Raw genomic sequence first — 20373 nt, 5'->3', positions numbered from 1 at the left:
ATAGTTTTTCAATCACTTTTACCACTTGATCTGCTTTCTTCCCCTCACTCATTGTTGAGCAACAGATGCACATAAAAGGGAAACAAAGAACATGACTATTTGCAAAATACTGCCAAGTGTATGAAACAAACATACCAAATATGAAAACAGCAATTTTGCTTTCTCCTAAATTCAGAGCACATAAATTGTACAGGCTGTAGCTTTTATCTACTGCTACTACATCTTCAGAGAGAAGCTTCATCTTTCAAAACTGGGTGTACCTGACTGTCCTGGAGTATGAAAATGCTTTCTATACAGCACTGGCTGGACCAAGCGCGTCAAGTATCAGGCAACTGTTCGGCACATCAACCTGCAAATGCTTTTCCACACGTTTCAAGAATACCTTTTTAATTAGGGCTTCTCCTTACCAGCTGTCTTACACTGAGCCCTGCACCTCAAAAGGGGGTCACAGCCCTTGCCAAATGGGTCTGACATGCATGCAGGATACATATGGAAGCACACCCATTTTGCAGCCTGCAACCCAAGCGCTGAGACAGGCGTCTGCTGTGCTGACTCAGGGCTGACTCAGAACAGAGTGCCATGTACTGAATCACCTCTGCCACTTCCTGCAGCACCCTAGGATTTTCTCTGTGAGTCTCCGAACTGGTATTACCCAGCTTTTAAGCTTTCACTGGATACAGAATACAATATGGAGTGGCTACAGGCCAATGGTGAGCTTTTAAAAGGTTCCTGATCGAAGCTTGAAAGAGCACGAGAGAGGCAAAAAAGAAATTCACTCCATGCTGACCAAAACCCAAAAGCATCTGCTTCACGCCCGAAGATGACACAAGCGAACTCAGTAAGAAGCAACTGTAACTACTTAGATGAGGCAGTAAGCATGCTGATTGAACTCCCTAGCCAGTTTTTAAGGGATACTGTCTTTGGAGGAAAAATCCTCTCCATCCCACGCTCCACGGAGGCCACATGTACTGGAGCTAGCTGTTTCTTCTCTTTCTAGGCATCACAAACTCATGCTCCAAGTCAGTATTAACTTCAGACTGTCTAAGAACCCAGAAATTAGGTGCAAAACAATCCACAGGATTGCTAAAAACAGGGGAGGTCATGATTTTTTTTTCAATAGTGGAAATCTGAGTGAGAGAGACCAACAAACTAAACAGTCAAACGTGGAGTCAAAGTGCCCTGGGTTAGGATTTGGGTTGGTGACCACAGCTAACACACAAATGACCACCTCCCAAGAGCAATTTTCAGATGATGCTGGAATGAACCCTTCCCTCCCCCTGTTTGCCCCGAGGGCTGAGGCGGTTCAGGGGCCACAGCAGAGGGAAGGTGCCTGGGCAAGGGGAGTGAGGGTAGGGAGGGAGGCAGGCGCACATTCTCACCTGAGGCCGCTGTAGCATTTGTTGGGGTTGAAGCAGCTGCTTGGTTCCGGGCATGAGCAGGGATGAGGATCGAAGCCAGAGATGGGTTACTTGACAGTTCTGGAGGGGAGGTGGAACAAAGAGTTAGCTCATCATCCATGAAGAGCCCTGCATGCAGGCTCAGCTCCTTGGGTTCCCCCCTGCTCTGTAACAGCAACCGCGGGAGAAACACATGCCCTTGCAGCCACAGGTCACGTTACGTTTTCTTCTTTGCCAACCAGCTAGAGGAAACCCCAGCAATATTTGGCAAGCCAGTCTCCACAGCAAGACCGTCAAAACTACAAGTAGTGGTGCAAGGGAATTATTTCCTAGAGAAAGACAGTGGCTTGGGAGTTAGCAAAGAACCTGTTCCTTATCAACAGCCTGATAATGCTGTTTCCTTTTGAGCACTGGAAGGATTCCCTTCTCAAACCCAGTTGCAGTCAGTCTCAAGGAGAAGGCTGTTAACAGTGGTGCTGCTTTGGGCACTGGTTCAGCAAGCAAGCAGCTGCCACAGTTGCTCCAAGAGCTTCAGGGAGTCAGTTCTTTGGCTCACTCAAGCGTCACTTTCTCAAGGACCCAGGAACCCAAGACCAATCTCTCTCAGCAGTCTCCTTGAGAGAGGCCAAAAAGAGGTGACATCTTTAAAAGCACATGGAAAGGCAAAAGGGAGTTGGTTTGCTGGGCAATTTAAACAGACAACAAAATGACACAACCATTCTTTCTGAAGACTTGACAAATGAAAAAATAGTCATGTCTTTTAGGCTCCAAATCTAATACAGCTTCAATGTGTATCAGAATGAGAAACAGGCATCTTACAGCCACAACTGTGGGAGGATTAAGGGCAACACATTGCCAACAAATGACAATCTTCTGGCACCCTTTCAAGATAATCTAGTGCCTCACAGAAGGTGGGACTGAGCTGAGACAAGACAGGTCCTGTTTGTTTCAGAACAGGAGTGACTGACTGTCTCTTGAGAAGGCAACATCTGGTGAAAAGGATGTGAACAGTCACCTCACGGAAGGTGACTGATGACTTTTGGAGCTCCAGAAGGTCATCTGGAGGAGAAATGAGAATAGACAGCTTTTTACATAAGACCTCCAGATAGCAAGGGCTGTACAGACACCAGTCCGAATCACACCATGGGTTCAATAAGGTGGTTCTGTACACAGTCCTAAATTATTTGGGCTCATTTTTAAGAGCCTATTGCTTTTCTTTAATGCAAGCTTTAAACTTAGGGCCTAAAGGGATCAGTCGTCTACTTGGCAAATTTTTTTTTTCTCTATTAAGTTACATTAAGTTTCTTTACTGCTGGGAGGGCAAGATGCAGAAGACTCTCACCTGCTTACAAGCTTCTTATTACTATATGTTTTGAGACTGCATTTCAGCACTTATGAACACAAGCTCCAGCCTAGAACCAAACAGAAGTTGCTACATTACCTGTAACCCATGCACTCTATCCGGTAATATTCCATTCATATCTAAGCAGATCCAGCTAGTCCTCCTACAAAGCCTCAATACTCACAGCATTTGTACAAATACTAATCCTCAAATTCATGTGGGAATAATTCAGAACTTATACATTAATAATATAATTCAGAATTCATAAGTCTCCATTTTAAATGGAAGAATAAACTGAAGAAAACACGAATCCTCAAGTGTCAAAGCTGAACAACATTGATAAACCTATACTTTAATACTAATCTGGGTATTAGCTGCTCCATGCTAGATGTTGCTCCTTTTATTTTTTCCAAGGCTGTTTCTCAAATCCATTGTTACTGGGAATCTGCTGTTTACCTTGCTCTTTTAGAAGTTGCTATCATCCCTGCACTATTTTCTAGTCATCACTGGCAGCAATACAGGCCTGCCCAAACTAAGAAGGACCCAAAGGACCTGCCCGAAGGACCCAAACAAAAGCAGAGCTAAAACATCAAAGAAACCAAATGACATTTGCTACCTTCCAGTGCTAAGTGGTGCCTCAAGGTCAAAGCTATAGACTGCCTGCATCACTGTAGCCAACGAACCAGCTGATCCGACAGAACAACACCCTTGCAATGGCACTTCGACCCCATTCTCATTCCTCCCATGAATTCATCTAGTGCCGTCACAACACCTCCTTTCACAGCACCAATTATGGCAAGTATACTTGTTTTTGTTGTTTTTAAGGCAAGTGCAGCTATTTCTCTAAAGAAATTTCTCTTAAAGAATTATTAAAGAATTACTTCTCTTAAAGAACTTGCATAGAGACTAGAAGACTGATCTTGTTCCCTTCTTCTCAAACCCCACATTATCTTTCTTGGTATGAAGTTTCTTAAATTCAGCATGCTCGGAATGTCTTTACACTTCACTTAGAGGAGCAGGTCAATTCAGACAAGAAATAACCAAACTAAATTGGTTATTAAACTCTTTTGGCTGAAGTTTAAATAGCAACTTTGCTTGAGAACTTGTTTGAATTTTGTTTTGCCATATTTTTGCTGCTACTCTGTCAGTAAGGATGAGACATGTCAAAACCAAGGAAAAAGCTTGACCTGTGGTATCTGCAGTCTACAAAGTATTGAGAACCTCTGTTCTCAGTGATTTCCATCACAGTGTTTGGACAAGCTGTTGAACTGTAGCCTGCTTATCTAAATTAAACTTGCAATTCAAGGTTGGGTTAATTATAACCAATACTGCTGCAAGAAGGTACTGTGATCAAGGCAATCCAGACAGTTTTCAATACCATGATGTGAATAGAGCAGCTATCCCAATTAATTTATAAGAGTCAGCTCCCATTCACATCAGCTGGGAGAACACCTCTGGCTTTCTCCTGATCAAGTCATGCCATTTGCAGACAGTTTGCATATCCAGTAAGGAACAGGAATGAAAATGTCCAGTGTCAATAGAACACCAGATCATCTTCATTCCCCAAGCCCAAGAAAATATTTGGTGTTGGGAAATAGCACAGTTCTCTTTCTCAGTATCATTAACATTTGATACATCAACACTCCCAGAATTCCCTGGAAAAATTAGTCTTGTATCATGTTTGCTTTGTCACAATAACAAACTTTCCATGTAACTCAAGTTATTCCAGCATTTTCTCCTCAACCTAGAAGAGTGCTGGAAGCAGCACAAGTTTCATCATTTTCCTTTCTTCCCCTCCCCGTCCATAGGCCCTGAGTAGAAATACTGTCTAAAAAATCCTAGATGGCATTCAAATGGTCATACTAAGGACTTCTGGTCACACTGAAAGAGTTTGGTTTGAAATTAAGGGATTTTTTTAACATACACACAAAAAGATCTTTTTTTAAAGGTCACAAGCCAGGCTCATTTAAAAACAAAACAAAGCTCTCTGACAGATCTCATCTCTACAATAAAGTAAAGCACCTACACTTCCAACAACTACTGCTGGCAGCCAAAGACCATGATCTTTATCTTCCATATAGTCTCACCGCTTTTTCCCTAGACTATATCTGTGCAGCATCAGTGCCTAAGATCAGCATATTTGGTATGATGCTTAGGCTCTTTCTGAAAATCAATCCAATGCATTAATGGTCAGATTTATGTTGTTATTTCTAACAGTTTTGCCTTCAAGCCTTCTACAGCTACCTCCTACTTCATGGGTTTCAGGTAACTGGATATAGCCAAATAAAACACTTCTAAAAATTAATATTGTCAGTTGAAAACAAATGCCATTAAAAACAAAAGGATGTCTTTCGTTACGTCTTAAATTACCACAGATGACTTAACATGAGTCATCATCTGATTTCCAATGACCTGATCTATCTCCCCATTGGAATTTCTGCTCTGGACTAGCCAATTTGATGGGACCTTGCATTGTCTGGCCGAAGACTGAGGATTGCATAGTGGTCAAAGGAGGAGCAAAAGCTTCTTGTCTGTCGTGAGGTCGTAATCAGGACTGCTGCTACATGAGACTCACTGCTGCACATTTTTAATTACAAAGGTCTCAAAATCACTGCACTAAGCAATGTATTTATTTATTTTAAAAAAAATTCTGGTTTTTTTTTTTTGGTTGTTGTTCTTTTGTTTGTTTGTTTGGCTGGTTACCTGTAACAGAGCTTATTTGGAAATGCGTTACTGACCAGCCTTTGTCCTGCCTTCCCTTTTTAGATGGTAAAGCTGGTACCTACCGATGACAGAAACCTGCTTTTTTGAATCTTAAAGAAATCGCTCCACTGGAGCTGATTTCTCTTGCCATTCCCATGAGTCACTGTCCAAGGAGAGTGCACATGAGCTCCTTAGGATGGTAAAAGAGAAGCTTTACATTTGCTTGAGCCTTAGAGTAGCTTACCCAGCCATTCCCCCACTGCCTGGGGGGAAACCAGGGACACATTCCCAATTTATTATTCCCCTAAAGATTTTGAAAAAGGTTCACTATAGAGCTTTCCAACCCTTTTAAAAATCCTTTTTTTCCATGTAGTAGATAGGCCCAATCTTAGCATCATTAAGAAACAATTAAGAGATACTTTCAAAAATACAGAGGTGAAGCTGTATTAAGATACTGGGCTCAAAACTATCTTAACTGCTGAAGATGGCCTTAGAGTGGGAAGAAAAGGCAATTCATCAGTACTGTAGCAAGGACGGACCTGTAACATAAATACACAATTCATAACAACAGATGCAGGAATCAGCATGGAGAACAGTGACCTGGAACCACAAGCTATTTTCTTGCACACTTGAAGGTGTTCACGCTTTGGAAATGTGTTAGTATTTTCAATATATTTACATTCTGCAAGGCAGCCACTCCAAGCAAGTTAAAAGTTTATTTCCAGGCAGCTGAAAATACTTTGTACAGACACAAAGCTTTTTGCCTCTCTCCCCCAGCCCTCCCCCCCCTTTTTTTTTTAAATAAAAGTGCTCCACATGTTGAAGGACAGGGCTCTGTTTCATATTTTGGCAAATGGGCATTGCATGCACTAAAGAGTTTGAAAAAATTAGACAGATGCTAACTGAGCCAAAAGGTGTTTTAGACTTTCAAAAGAAAATGCACAGAGATCTATTCTTGCTCAAAGGGTGAGAATTGGCAGCTAATCACTTTTAAAAAAGTGATGCAAAATTAATTACAAGCATATTTGTATGCCATACTTCTAACATTCTCTGTCTTGGCAGGCAAAACTGTTCTAGGGGAGATATCAGTTTTGCATTTCTGACCTCTATGGAGAAAAAGACATGAATGGTTTAAAAATTTTATACCACTCTGGCTTAAAATAAAAAGGTTAGTTGTCCGTTATTTTTACAGTCTCTAAATGACTAAGTCAATGTAACGCCAGATGACCTGTACAGTACGTAAAATCTGGACACTAAAGCCTCTGTATTTATCTCACATCCAAAACCAAAATGGGCGGCAATACTACAAACCTCCCTGCCAAACCTAATATGCATTACTCCTTGGTACACTGTTTCAGGTATTAAGGAGCAGGATCATCTCCAAAATGATAATCTAATCTCCACAGTCCACTGACTGTGGTATTTCACACAAAACCATCAGCTAGGTTGCAGACACTGAACTGCAATCCAACAGTAACTACCCTCGGTCCCCTCCACTAAATTTGAATGGAAGGCACCAGGCATTTGAAAATCCCGTAACTTGTGCCTCCAAGTCCCTTTCCTCTCTTTTTGAAATGGACAGCTGGTTATGCAACTGCTTAATGACCTTAGTCCTGCTCGGAGATTTTTTACTTTTGAGGGAGTGACATCTGCATTACAGTGAACATTCATCCCAGTGCTTCTTCCTAAAGAAGGGATCCTTCAATGCTCACAGGCTACCTTGAGTGGTGAAATTGAAGAGTGCAGGTTTCTCTCGCCCATTTGGTAACTTGACATTTGGGTCCCGTAGTTCATCGAAGAAAGAGTGTGCACAGGCCTCCAGGGGAGTCAGGCGGGCAGTGGGGGTGTACTCCAGCAGACGGCTACATAGCGCAATTGCTTCTGGTGGAGTGCGTGGCCGGAAGACCTAAAAAATAAAACAAGCAAGGAGAAACAGGTTGTCTGGGTATGTTTTTCTTTGCTGAAGAGAAGCAAGTCAGAGCAATTAAACCTCTCGTTGCCCAAGCAGCTGGAACAAACTTGTGGTTTGTGCTAATCAAAGTCCTCCAGTACGGATGGGAAAATCCAGTTCCTGGGGTTGAGAAAGGGTTAATTGCAACGTCTTGCACTAGAGTGAAGGTGCAATGCCAGCAAGAGACTTCATGAGAGCGCACTCAGAAAAACAACTTTAAGAATGAAGGGGAAACTCATTCAATAATCATGACAAACACACACAGGTGCTACCAGCCATGCATATGGGGTGGAGTGAAGGTGGGGAGGAGGGTTCAAATGAGCAGGATTCACTGAATGTGAAAATTGAGTAAGGCCCCGCTACAGTTTTGGGTTGTGGGGTTTTTTTGGCTAGTGAATGAAGTCTTACTAACAGGGACTTCTGCAGGCAAGCAGGTCAGATTGTTGCTATGGAGGCTGCTGTTCAACTTTGGAGAACAACAAGGAAAGCACGGGTGGGGTGCAGGAAATGACTAGCTCTAATTTGCAGGTTACTCCTTCCGTGACCTTATTCTGGCAACTCATTCCCGTAAGTTTATTGGGATAATTCCTGCACATTTGGTATTTGTAAGGCTAGCTGAAAGTTGTGTCAAGAGAATCAACTATTTTACTCTAATAAAATTTTACCTCGAGTGATTACAAAAAGGAGTTCTTCACTGCAGGTTTGTTTTAAAGCTCTAAGAATGGTTCTACTCACTGCTAATCACCCCCCCATCCTCCTTTCTCATTACATCAAAAGCAAAATATGAGTTAATCATGTATGTGACCTGGAGGGCCTCCTCAAGCACTTTGTCTCTCACTATGCTGCAGGTGTTAGGCAGGAGAGGGAAAAGGGAGCGGGGTGGGTGCGAGTCAAATTCTGATGCCAGCATTTTTGGTAAAAATTGAGCTAATCCCAAATGCTTTTGCACCAGTGCAGGTGAGCCGAAGCCACACAGCACCAAGGAGCAAAAATAAATAAATAAATAAATAAATAAAAAATCAGTGCATGACATGCTAGTTAATCACAGGTGAGCAACTCGCACAGGCACTGCTTAAGTAGGTTTTAAACCAAACACATATGGTCTCCTGAATGAGAATCAAACACAAATGCTAACTTCTCCAGGGACTGAAATTTTATCCCTTTGGTGCCCAGCTGGCTCAGGAGCACCCAGGTTTGCTGCAGTGTGCGCTGTACTAACTTGCGTGGCAGAGAATTCTGGCTTGAGGAGTCAAAGAGCCAGGTACTAAAAGAGCAGAATTTAATTCTACTACCAGCTTATTGCAAAACAAACCAAGAAAGTTTTTGCACGAGGCCTGTCATGACAGAAGGAAAGGCTTTAGCTTAGCGCTGCTGGCAGAGAACTTCTGCTGACCACTGTGCCGTGAATGTACAGTCATATTGAGGGGCAGCACAAGCTGTTTTGTGCCTGCTGCCTGCAAAGCTCTGATCGCTAGCCATACTGCAAAATGGATGGAAGTATCGCTCCCAAGTCACAGCCTGACCAGAACAAAGTCTAAGATTGTCTCCAATTAAGAGAAGAAAAAAAAAAACCCCAACAAAAAGAACTTTTTTTTTAAAAAACCAACCCTATGATAAGTAGCACAAATGAATGTGTCCTGACGTAAATCCCCAGAAGTTAAATGACTTGGTATTTAACATGAGGTAAAATTACTGAGGTCTCCCTCATGCGCCTTCTCACTCATGTTTTAACAGGCTTGATGTACCACAGCTTGAAACCGAAGTACTTTACTCTTAGCTGTGTTTTTCCCTCAGGACAGTTCATGTATCAGCTACTATAGAGATTTTAAAAAAACCCAAAAACCAAACAACATTTTTTTTCTTTAAGGCAAAGACGACAAGCCCTTATCTTGAGCAAATTAGTAGGCAGACAGTCACAAATCTGCCATCTGCAAAAGGAGTACTATTACTGTCCACTCAAACTCCTTTATTTTTGAGTCAGTGAAACCTTAACATCTGTTTCCTAGACCCTGTTGAGAACTACTCAGCCCACCTTTGGATCAGAAATTAGTTACTTGGAGGAGGCAGTCCCTGATGTCTGCCCCAACTGCTTCAAACCAGGGAGGGAAAAAAATAGAAAAAAAAAATCAGAAGGCCTCACACAGCCTCCCCCTGCAACAAGTGGTGACTAACACAGGAAGTGAGTTACAGGTCTGTGCCCATCTCATCTCGATCACCTTGTGTTAAAACATTCACCTGGCTGCTGCCTCAGGGATGCGGTCTGAACTCAAATATTCCACTTCTAGCATTTCTCTCCTTTTTTTTCAAGGCTAGGCCTAGTAATTTGAAAAAATGTTTAAGTACATACCCGTACTCCTGAGGTGAAATGTCCTGTTCCTGACGAGTCCTAAAGATGATAATGCAGTGAAATAATCCAAACAGGGGGAGTCAATCCAAAAGAGAATAGTCCAGCAAGGAAAAATATAGCCAATATTATAAGAAATCCATGGTGTAGGGGACATAGAAAATGTTTATACAATTAGAAACTTTAAACATCAGTCTCCATAGCAGCAAGTCCAACTTCACCACAGTGTATGCCAAAAAAAAATTGATTGTGCAATGGTGAGGCATAGTATAGAAACATTTCTAGATTAAATTTATGTTCCAATGCCAGTGCATTTACTAAAAAAATAAAAAAAATTGAAATAAAAACTCTAACTCGAACTAAAAGGGTAATTGAAATTCCCATCACAAAGAATTTTCAGTCCTTGGTCCTGGATATAAACGTCCACAGACAATGGGGCCAGATTAGTTTGTCCCCAAAGGTGCATCCCACTTATAAATCTGTCCCAGAGAAACAATGCAAACTTTTGGGTAATTTTGTTTTGTTCCCACCACCCCCACTCCCTCCGTCCCCACTCCAAAAAACCCAAACCCCTAGCAAATTATAATTTGTGCTGAGGAGAAAGTAAAAATCCGAGATCTGCTCTTTGAATTTGGAAGCTTTTAATTTGCGTGAGCTACGAGTGCCTCAGGCCGCCGCGGATTATTCTCCATTTTGGATTGACTTCCCCCGCCACTGGATTTTGTTTGCTGGCGTTATCTCTTTAGGATTCTTCAGGAACTGGATGTACCACCTCAGGAGTGCGGGTATGAACTGAATTTCTCTCTATTGTGGGTTTATTCCCCCTCATACCCATCGCACCTGTCACTTAAGAAATTCTTCCCCTCCTCAATTTGTCCCCTCCCACCTCCCTTTTGAATAATGCCCTAAGAAATAAAAGTGAAAACCCCTGTGGTCTTTTAGCTCTTCCCATTCAACACAGCTTCACTGGGAAAGCTGCCCAATTCGCCCACCAAGAACTACAAGGAGCGGCTGCCGCCTGCGGCAATGGCTACACCGGCACTTCCATGCCACGGGGCGCCAACACCAAGGCAATTCTAGGACGGCGCTCCGTGGCGGGAAGGGGTGGGAGGACAGACAGACAGCAGCACGCGTGAGCCATGAAGCCCCTCGCATGTTCAGCTCAGTGGGAGATTAAGGTCTCTGTAAGTTCTCAGTGAGGGAATCGATTCCATAAATAATCCGCGGATTACTTTTAGTCTGCGGACTAAAATTTAGTGCACGGACTAAAATCCGGCCCATCGGAGCAAAGTCTGTCTCTGTCTAAAATACATCTGGGTGAAAGCAAAAGAAAAAAAAAAAGAAAGAAAAAAGGAGAAAGGAAAAAAAAAGGAAAAAGCTAAGTGCACAAAGTAAAATGTTTGGGCGGACTAACATTTAGTATGCAGACTAAGTATGGCCGGGCAAGAGGCACAGCAAGTCCACAAACAAAAAACCAAAAATAAAACACTGACAGGAACTTTTAAAGCAATCAAATACTACCCCCACCGGCGCGGCAATTCATTTTTCTAAAATGAAACAAGACCTTGTGTAAGGCTATTTGTCCACAGGAGGGACCGAAGGCTCAAGTTTTCATTTTAAAAAATGAACCTGTTTTGGAGATAAACAAATGCAAAAAAAAAAAAGGCTTTACATACAATATTCTTCAAGGAAAATTTGCACTTGCATAACTCAAAACCTCTTGTTTCTGCAAAGCAAATGAATTTCAGGCTGAGACCCAGGTCGCTGTTTTTTTATTTGGTTGTTCGGGTTTTTTGGATGAGCTACAACAATCTCTGAATGATCGATCACGTCAAATGGAAATGCCGACTCATCCAAAACCACAGCTTTTGGTGCCTTTGGGTCCTGTCCCCCCACCCCCACTTCAGATCCCAATAAATCTATACCTCACCAAAAAGCTGAGGGACCAGTGCGAGTACTTTCTTTGTTCAGGCATGCTGGTGATGCTCAAACACTGACAGACCATAACAGCTAGACAGCAAGGCCAGACACACACACCTCTCTCCTTTCTAAGTTACACTGCTATCAATGTCAATTTTTTAATGTTACTCCTCCTTCATTTTTCTGGAACTACCAGAGTCTTCAACATTTCAAAAACGACTGCCAGGCTTAAATGCCCCTGTCACACTGTGTGGCTCTCATTCCCAAGTGATTCCAATTTAGATGAAGTGCACTAGCACTAGCAGAGATAGTCACATTTTATCTTACTAATTTGAAATAGTTCCTACCAGTGTAGCAGAGTTCATGCCCCTTCTGAATTTTATTTATTTTTTTCTTTTTGCATGCATGTAAAGATGAAAGAAAAAGGATAGAAAGCACAGGATTCTCCTATTTCACTTCATTCGCATCAGCATTCAGCTCTCAAATAAAACCACATGGGGCAAGAGCTAAGTATTGTTTTAACAGAATGGTTGCTCTGACTTTCACTTCATTCACATTCTTCAAACACACTTTCCATGCACAACATGGAGCTGTGCCGTCTTGGTCTAATTAAGCCCCAAAGCCAAAGCTTCACAATGTTACACCAAGGTGCTCTTCTAGCCAATGTGTATGAAAAGACATGACTTCATGCCGTCAACCACTGTGCGTTTTGCATGCAGACTGTGAATACCACTCATGCTGTGCTCCCTAAGAGAGGAGAGGCTTATGAAAATGACATCTGTTGCTAACGCATCAAGTTTGTGACACCACAGTTAAAAATTTCCTCACCAGCTTCAGAGACTCACATGCTTTGCCAAGAACCACCCACACCACTGATTCAGGCTGACAGTCTGTGCACATCTCCTTTTGGTTTGTAAGCACATTTTTGATGGCACATGAACATTAGGCAAGAGAGAAAGCTCCTCCCTTCGACTAAAAGCTTGTACTGTTTACAAGTGATTGAAGTTCTCAGGTGTAGGACACGACCCTCAAAACCAACTGTTTAAAAATGCAATTACCACGACTTTACAACATGAAGCGGTATTTCAGTCAGGCAAGTTTAAGGTAATGAGCCTTATGATAAACATGACACATTCATAAACACAAAAGGAGAGGGAAGACATATGCAGGACAGCAATGTTTACACTGAGCTCCACCTAACACGGGGAAACCCAAAGCGGCAGCTGAAGCTCTCGCCTTGGGACCAGTCTTGTTCCACAGGCCTAAGAATTTCAGAACAGGATTTCTGAAATAGGCCATTTGGCTACTTCAAAGTGCATAAAATTCATGTGATACAAATGAAGGTTAAAAAGCCCACCAAAGATGCACTGGTGTTGAAAGTTATTTAAAATCATATATAAGCCCCCAACTTCCTTCTCTGATTAAATCCCCCTACATTTTTTCTAAGAAGTGGCTCAGAAATAGCAAATGCCTTATTAGTCAAAAAACCCTGGCAGTTGCCACTTCAACAGATAGAGGAAAATGAAATAAAGACAGAAGGGTTAAGTGGCTTACAAATGAGCCAACACAGAACTGGGAACAGGACCAGGAACCTGTCTCCAAAGCTACTTCTTGTTGAGACCACACACTTGTTACTGGGCTCCTTCCATTGAGGACCCGGCAGGGACAGAATGAGCTAGTGTTTATTACTCAGTGCATGCACTCTGCTTCTATCAAGCTCTAAAGGAAAGCAACAAAGCTGAACAGAACAAAACAGCTCCCCTTCTCAGAGAGAAGCCCCAAAAATCTACCTCTGGCAGTACTCGCAGCCTTGATGGGACAGCCGCATAGGAACCGCATAGACAGATGTGTTGCAATGGGACAGATAAACAGATGGTCCGTTGCAGAAGACATGTTAAACTTAGCATTTGATTTCTGTAGTTGCACTGATGCGTTACATTAGTGCTCACTCATTTATTGTTAAGCAGTACTTTCTTTACTGCATACAAATTGGGCAGAGGCAGGGTAATTTACCTCCTGACAAACCTGGCTTCTTTTCTCATGCTTTAGATGGAGGTAAGAGATTTACACTGTCAAAAATCATTGCTCCTACAAAAGGAGCTGGGAAACATGAACTTGCCAGAAAACCTTGGTTTTTTTAAGTTAGTCTCCAGCAGAGCTGTTTCCACTCTTTGCCTAGAAAGTCATTACACACAAAGTGAAAAACCAAACTGTACTCTTCAGAAAGAGGTCAGGGCATGGTTTCACAACAGGCACAAATTACCTCCAGTTCACGCTGGAAAATACAGTTCTGCCCTTCTCTTAGCCACGCAGGTCTGACCTGTTCCCTTGTCCTAACACTTGCAGTTAGGGCTGAATGGTCAGCCAGGTAAGGAAGGTGATCCAAATCCTGAACATTTGTACTATTCAAGAGATTTTTGCTATTCTTCAAACAATAATGCAGATGCGGAGGCATCAGGAATATGCAGGTGAGAGGTGGAGAACTGACCCCGCTCCATGATGAACTTCTGCCAATTATGAAACTGCACCCAAAGAAACATCTCATCTCCACTGTACACTTGTAGCTCTACAAAAGATGAGACCTCAATCTCAGAAAGAAGTCTGCATTTTCAGCTTTAATTCAAATGCAGGTCCACTTGTAAGATTTCTGACAAAAGAATTTGCTTTTTTTTATCATCAATTATAATTAGAAGTGACAAAATGAGCTGTCTCTTTATCCATTTTACTGTTTGGTATTCTTCCTCAAATCTACAGTATGAGCAGTCACTTTGGAAGCATTACAAGCAAAACAATCTGCTTAAAAATGAGACAAGAACCAGGAGAGCAAGAGTAGGATGAAGACATGAAACTGATTCTGGAGGGTGGAAAAATACGATCATGAGAGAGACCAGACTCTTAATGTCCCAGTCCTAGAGTGTGGGGAAGACAACAGGATTGTCTGCTACAAGCACAGAAAAATTCAACATTCAAGGTAAAGTGGTTAGTATGGTGAAATGTATACAAAGAATACACACGCGCGCACACACACACACACAGAGGATACTCAGACTAAAATACCTGCCAAGTATTTTATAATATCACCAGAAATTATTTCATAATATAGGCAGAAATATGGATCCCAAAGTCAATATCCAAAGCTCCTCTTGTGGATGAATACACAAGGACTTCTCTCTGCAGCACTGTGCCATCACAATAAAGTTGCATCAGATTAGGGCAGGGTCCCTCCCAACTTCATAAGTGCTTCCTTCCCCTCCCTGCACCCCATTATTTATACTGTTCAGAGCATTCTTCTGTCTGTGTCCTCAAGCCAAATTATTATAGCAGAGGAAAACAGTGTCTAAGATAAAACTGCAGGCTTTAGCTCATCCCTTCTGGCACTTTCCCAAAACAATTGGCCACTCCTGGCTGCAGCTGAAGTTGTGCAGAACCACAGTTGGTTGTATTATAGAGTACAGAATCATAGAACAGTTTGGGTTGGAAGAGAACTTTGAAGGTCATCTAGCCCAAGCCCCCTGCAATGAGCAGGGACTAGATCAGGTTGCTCAGAGCCCCGTCCAACCTGACCTGGAATGTTTCCAGGGATGGGGCATCTACCACCTCTCTGGGCAACCCACGCCAGTGTTTCACCACCCTCATTGTGAAAAATTTCTCCTTCTATCTAGTAGAAGTCTACCCTCTTTTAGTTTAAAGCTGATGTCCCTTGTCCTATTGCTACAGGCCTCGCTAGAAAGTCTGTCCCCACCTTTCTTAGAAGCCCCCTTTTAAGCACTGGAAGGCTGCAAGAAGGTCTCCCCAGAGCCTTCTCTTCTCCAGGCTGAACAACCCCAACTCTCTCAGCCTGTCCTCATAAGAGAGGTGTTCCATCCTCCTGATCATTTTTGGGGCCCTCATCTGGACTCATTCCAACAGGTCCATGTCTTTCCTGTGCTGAGGGCTCCAGAGCTGGATGCAGGACTCCAGGTGGGGTCTCACCGAGGCAGAGTAGAAGGGCACAATCACCTCCCTCGACCTGCTGGCCATGCTGCTTTGGATGCAGACCAGGATACAGTTGGTCTTCTGGGCTTGAGCACACATTGTTGGCTCATGCCCAGCTTTTCATCCACCAGTACCCTCAAGTCCTTCTCAGCAGGGCTGCTCTCAATCCCTTCATTACCCAGCCTGTACTGATACTGGGGGTTGCCCCAACCCAGGTACAGGACCCTGCACTCAGCCTTATTGAATATCATGAGGTTCACATGGGCCCATTCCTGGAGCTTGTCCAGGTCCCTCTGGATGGCGTCCAGGTCCCTCTGGATGGCATCCTGTCCCTCAGGTGTGTCAACCACACCACTCTAGCTTGGTGTCATCTGCAAACTTGCTGAGGGTGCACTCAAGCCCACTGTCTGTACTACTGATGAAGACATTAGTGAGTACTGGTTCCAAAATAGATAAGTCAGTTCATTATAATTCCGTTACTGGCAAAGATGTGGAAGCATCCTTGGGTGAGGAAAAAATCCAAATGAGTCATCTCCCCCATGACGAAGAGGCCTAAAGTACATAATTAAATTATGTTTACTACAATACAACCTTACTCAAATGAGATCCTTTACTAACTGGATGCAAGGGGAAAGGCTGTCACAGATGGACATTTTTCATATTTCTGGAAATAATCACAGCACTATCTTTGTTTTTCATAACCCAAAGGATTTGAGATCTGAAGGTAGAATCTGAGTAACACTAGGATAAAGGCCAGCTGTAATGAGGCCATGGTAAGCAACGCCTATCTAACACAACCTTATGAAGCATGCATTTAGACCTTTTGTCAGCCACCCCACTGCCTCTACCCCCCTCCAAAAGGGCTGAAAGCTTCAGAGAAAGCTAATTGCCCAAAGCTGAACTTCAACAGCCCTGTGATGTACAATTTTGCATTTGAGCTCAGATTTTCTTCTTGCCTTTCCAGCCACACAGTTATAAAGTATAGATGAAGGTTAGTCAGAAGAGAAACAAGTATAAAGATTAGTAGCAGAGATCAGACTGCACTTCCAAGAAGAAAGAAGGCTCAAGGAACTGAGGTGGCTAAAAGATACAGAAAAGTTCTGACCTACTAAAAAACAAGCAGCAGCAAAGCCTCCAGAAAGGGTAGTAACTTTTATTCAATGAGCTGATACAGTTGGAAAAAATGGACAGGCTTTCCAACCCAAGATATACCTGAAGACATAATTGTGTATCTAAAAGCCTACCCATTTTTTTCCAACTCTATCAGTTAGTCGAAAGATATTCCCAACCTTCCAAAACCTTGCTTCTCTTACAACTTAATGCTAGTTCCTTGCAGACCAAGGCAGACAAGCAGTAGGATGCACCTCCATGAATACAAAATGTTCTGTACCAAGTGAAAACAAAGGGAAGTCTGGATGAAAAGAACAGCTATGTTACTAAATTAAACACTCCGATATTCTAAAGAGGACCCCCCTAACAGAATGAAAATGTCCCAGATTTCTCCTTTTGGGGCTGGGATTGTGGGGGTAGGGTGCTACAGGGAAAGAACAGAGAAGTCCTGTTTTGGAAGAACTGTTTGAAAGATTCCTGGAAAGTTCAGATTCTGTTTGCTTTTGCTAGCCAGGGACACATTGAGCTCCCATCATCATCTGCATCATGCACGTAATTGGTATAAACACACACATGTGCTTGGGCAACACAGAACTACCTTGGAGAGATGAGAGAGAGGCCTCTCTACATTTTATAATGAGAGATTCCAGCTCTTAAATTACAAAAGTACTTCAATCTAAAATTGTCAACAGATTGAAAAACCAGTCTGAGAACAGTTTGCACTGTAAACTCACATTATTGCTGCAGCATAGAAAAATATCTTCTTTAGAGTGTCAGTTTGGTTTCTCTCTGAATCGATGAGGACAGACACTTGTTAATTTGAGATCTCTTTCTTCATATTACTACATCACATTGAATATCAATTCTGTATTCTGATGATACCAATCCATTTCTACTGAAATGTCTAAGATATATATATCTCTGAAGGTAGACTTCAAATTTCGATAAAACTTGTGCTCAAAATTCCAATTGAAACCTGCAATGGAATGAATCTAAGAAACAATATTCCTTCATGGACTCAACCTTATTCAATCTCAAACAATTTATCTGGTTCTTAAAAAAACCCACAGCCTATTTCATTCTGCTACAGCATCAGCCGCCATTCTTCTTCACCTAGTGGGTAAGAGCAAACGCAGCATCACACCAGCACAATGGCACCGAGTAGGAAAATAACGTATCTATGCCTGCCAGAAATACCTAGAGAGCAGACCAGACCCAAGTACATCTGACAAAAGTCCATACCATAGAATTTCAGAAGCAGCCTATAGCTATTACAGCTTCCCAAGAAAATTCTTAATTGCCATTACACTCGCTTTTTCCTACCAAGAAAGCTCCCTGAAAACAAGAGTGAACCATGGACCAATCTTTTGTGCAGATTGTTGGCCTGGATACAACCAGCTCCACAGAAGATGTTAAATACCTAGACAGTAGCTAAACATACACCTTCATTGGGCATCTCCACGGCATGAAATTAACTCCAAGTAGGACCTATAGAACCGTAAACTTTGAAAAATACCCCTGTTGTATTGAACGCCACAAAGCAACAAGGAGAATGCCCTTGGGCCAAAGAGCTTATAGCAGGGAGTGACTATATTCTCAGTAATTCTGTCTCAAACATGCTGAGAACTTGATGCCTGGAAGTTCTTCCACAAAAACACCACTTAACTTCTGTCTGCTGAGTCCTCTGGTCATAACTAGTCTGCAAAAACAACAACCTTCTAACTACTGTAATCCTCAGTAATTCTTTAGCTTAGATGGCAAGGGTTTGTGCTTTTGAGGCTGAAACTCCAAGTTGTGCTGGCAGCTACCTGTAGCACTCTAGTTACATACATAGTTCTAACAAAGAAACATTTGCACTTTCACTTCTTTGGTCATTCCTTTTCTGCTCATTAGACAGCCAGAGATCAGAAGTGTTTTTTGTCCCACACTTTTCTATTCTAATATACAGAAGCTCCAAGAGGATGCACATGCTCACTGCCATGCCATCAGATGTTATACCAATACAGCTGGGTAAGGAAGACCAATTTTACATAATACTACCACTTAAATCCTTCATGGCTCAACATGCTCAAAATGCTGAAAGGAAAGGATCTTTAGAAGTAATGCATTGAGAGGACAAGCATCATTACCAACACCATGCTGGCTAATCCATTTTGTTAATTTAGCATTTGTATAATAAGAAAAGTACAGATCTCATAAATGAAGTATCATGCAACCAAATTGCAATGAAGTGCTTTAAATATTATTCTACACCCAGCCAGTATCATGAAAAGGTATGTGCAGAATGACTCGAGAATGAGAAGTTATCCTGCAAGCACAGCTCTCCAAAACTAAGTGTCTTAATGGAGAATGCAGATTTGATCTTCTGGCAAGCTCCTCTCATTTCTTTAGAATCAACTTGATTTCACTTGTGATCCTTTACAATGACCAAAAAACATTCATATAAACGGAAGGAAGTCTAATTTTTTTCCTTGAAGCTTCCGTTTGCCAGAAGTTCTCTGTTGTGGTCTAACAGACCATCCAGTGCCTACAGATGATTCTTAAGACTATTCAGGCAGAAGATCAGTTGCATAGCTAGCGTAGATGCTTATTCTGTGTCCTAAAGTACATCTCTGCACTCCTACTCCGTTGCATATTAATTTAACACCTCCTAATCCAAACACCTTCACTGCAGGAATTCAAATGCAACCCTTGTATTCAATGCTCCATGGTTTTTGGACTTACCCTTGCAACTTCTACCATGATGCCATTTGAAACTGAAGAGACCAACTCTCAAGGACTTAATTTGCCCTAATTTTTTTTTTCCCCTGTTAACACAAGGTATTAGAAAGCCTTGCTGGATTTACTGACCTTTCATACTATTGCAAATCACTTAACCAACCCACAGAAATAAACCTGGATATGGAAATGCAACCTGCAGATTACTGGGGAAAGGGAGAATTCAGGTGGTGCATAACTCTGTGGAGAATCTATCACAAAAATAGTGACTTGCAGTACCTGGCCTAGCATGTACCTATTGGGTACATGGCCTGCTATCACAAAGACTCTCAATGAGGTCTAGTTATTTTATACAGAGTTTCTACCACCACAGAGCATTTTGTCCAAAAGAGTCTGACCTGGACACATGCTTAGCTAGGAACGTGACCCTTCCATGCATACACACTACTTTCTTATCAGAAGGAAACCTGAGCTGTTAAGATATGATGAGAATATACTGCTACTACATCAGCCATTTCTCAAGCAGCAAAAAGAAAACATTAACTACCCCAGGCTTCAACTGCTTAAGACTCCATATTTAACTTATTCCACACCCAAGAGGCTAATTAAATAATTTTTATCCTGTCCCAAGTCAAACATCCATCATTCCTCCATATTGTGGAAGACAGATTAATTGTGTGGCAATATACTTGTTTTAATGCTAGCAGTTTCCTCTTTGATCATGGAGGTTATAATATTGTCTGTATGTACTGCAATAGCATCTCATTGTGAAAGACAGATAACAAGAACAGTATTAAGAAGTAACTCCAAGAAAAAACAACCCCCTCTGAACAGCACACCTATAGGAGTACAGATATAACAGTATCTGAGAGAACCAATTAAGAAAGTGACTGTCAGTCCTCATTGTCACATT

General features: G+C 42.1%; 1 protein-coding gene across 2 annotated transcripts in view; it reads right to left on the bottom strand.

Moving 5' to 3' along the window:
* The window catches only part of GSK3B (glycogen synthase kinase 3 beta), a 153439-nt gene that overhangs the window by 6074 nt on the left and 126992 nt on the right, over positions 1-20373 (bottom strand). Inside the window, exons 9-11 of one of the 2 annotated variants that reach the window (XM_082015588.1) lie at positions 9741-9779; positions 7162-7348; positions 1380-1478 (exon numbers count right to left, since the gene is read on the bottom strand). In XM_082015588.1, the coding sequence (XP_081871714.1) occupies positions 1380-1478; positions 7162-7348; positions 9741-9779 (325 nt within the window). The remainder of the gene's footprint in view (positions 1-1379; positions 1479-7161; positions 7349-9740; positions 9780-20373) is intronic. The other variant, XM_082015589.1, reaches the window with a different exon arrangement.

The sequence above is a fragment of the Phaethon aethereus genome (genome assembly GCF_964289735.1).
Source record: "Phaethon aethereus genome assembly, chromosome: 1".
NCBI classification, from domain to species: domain Eukaryota; kingdom Metazoa; phylum Chordata; class Aves; order Phaethontiformes; family Phaethontidae; genus Phaethon; species Phaethon aethereus.
The sequence above is the reverse complement of the archived record's forward strand: the minus strand, read 5'-3'. Positions and strand labels throughout refer to the sequence as shown.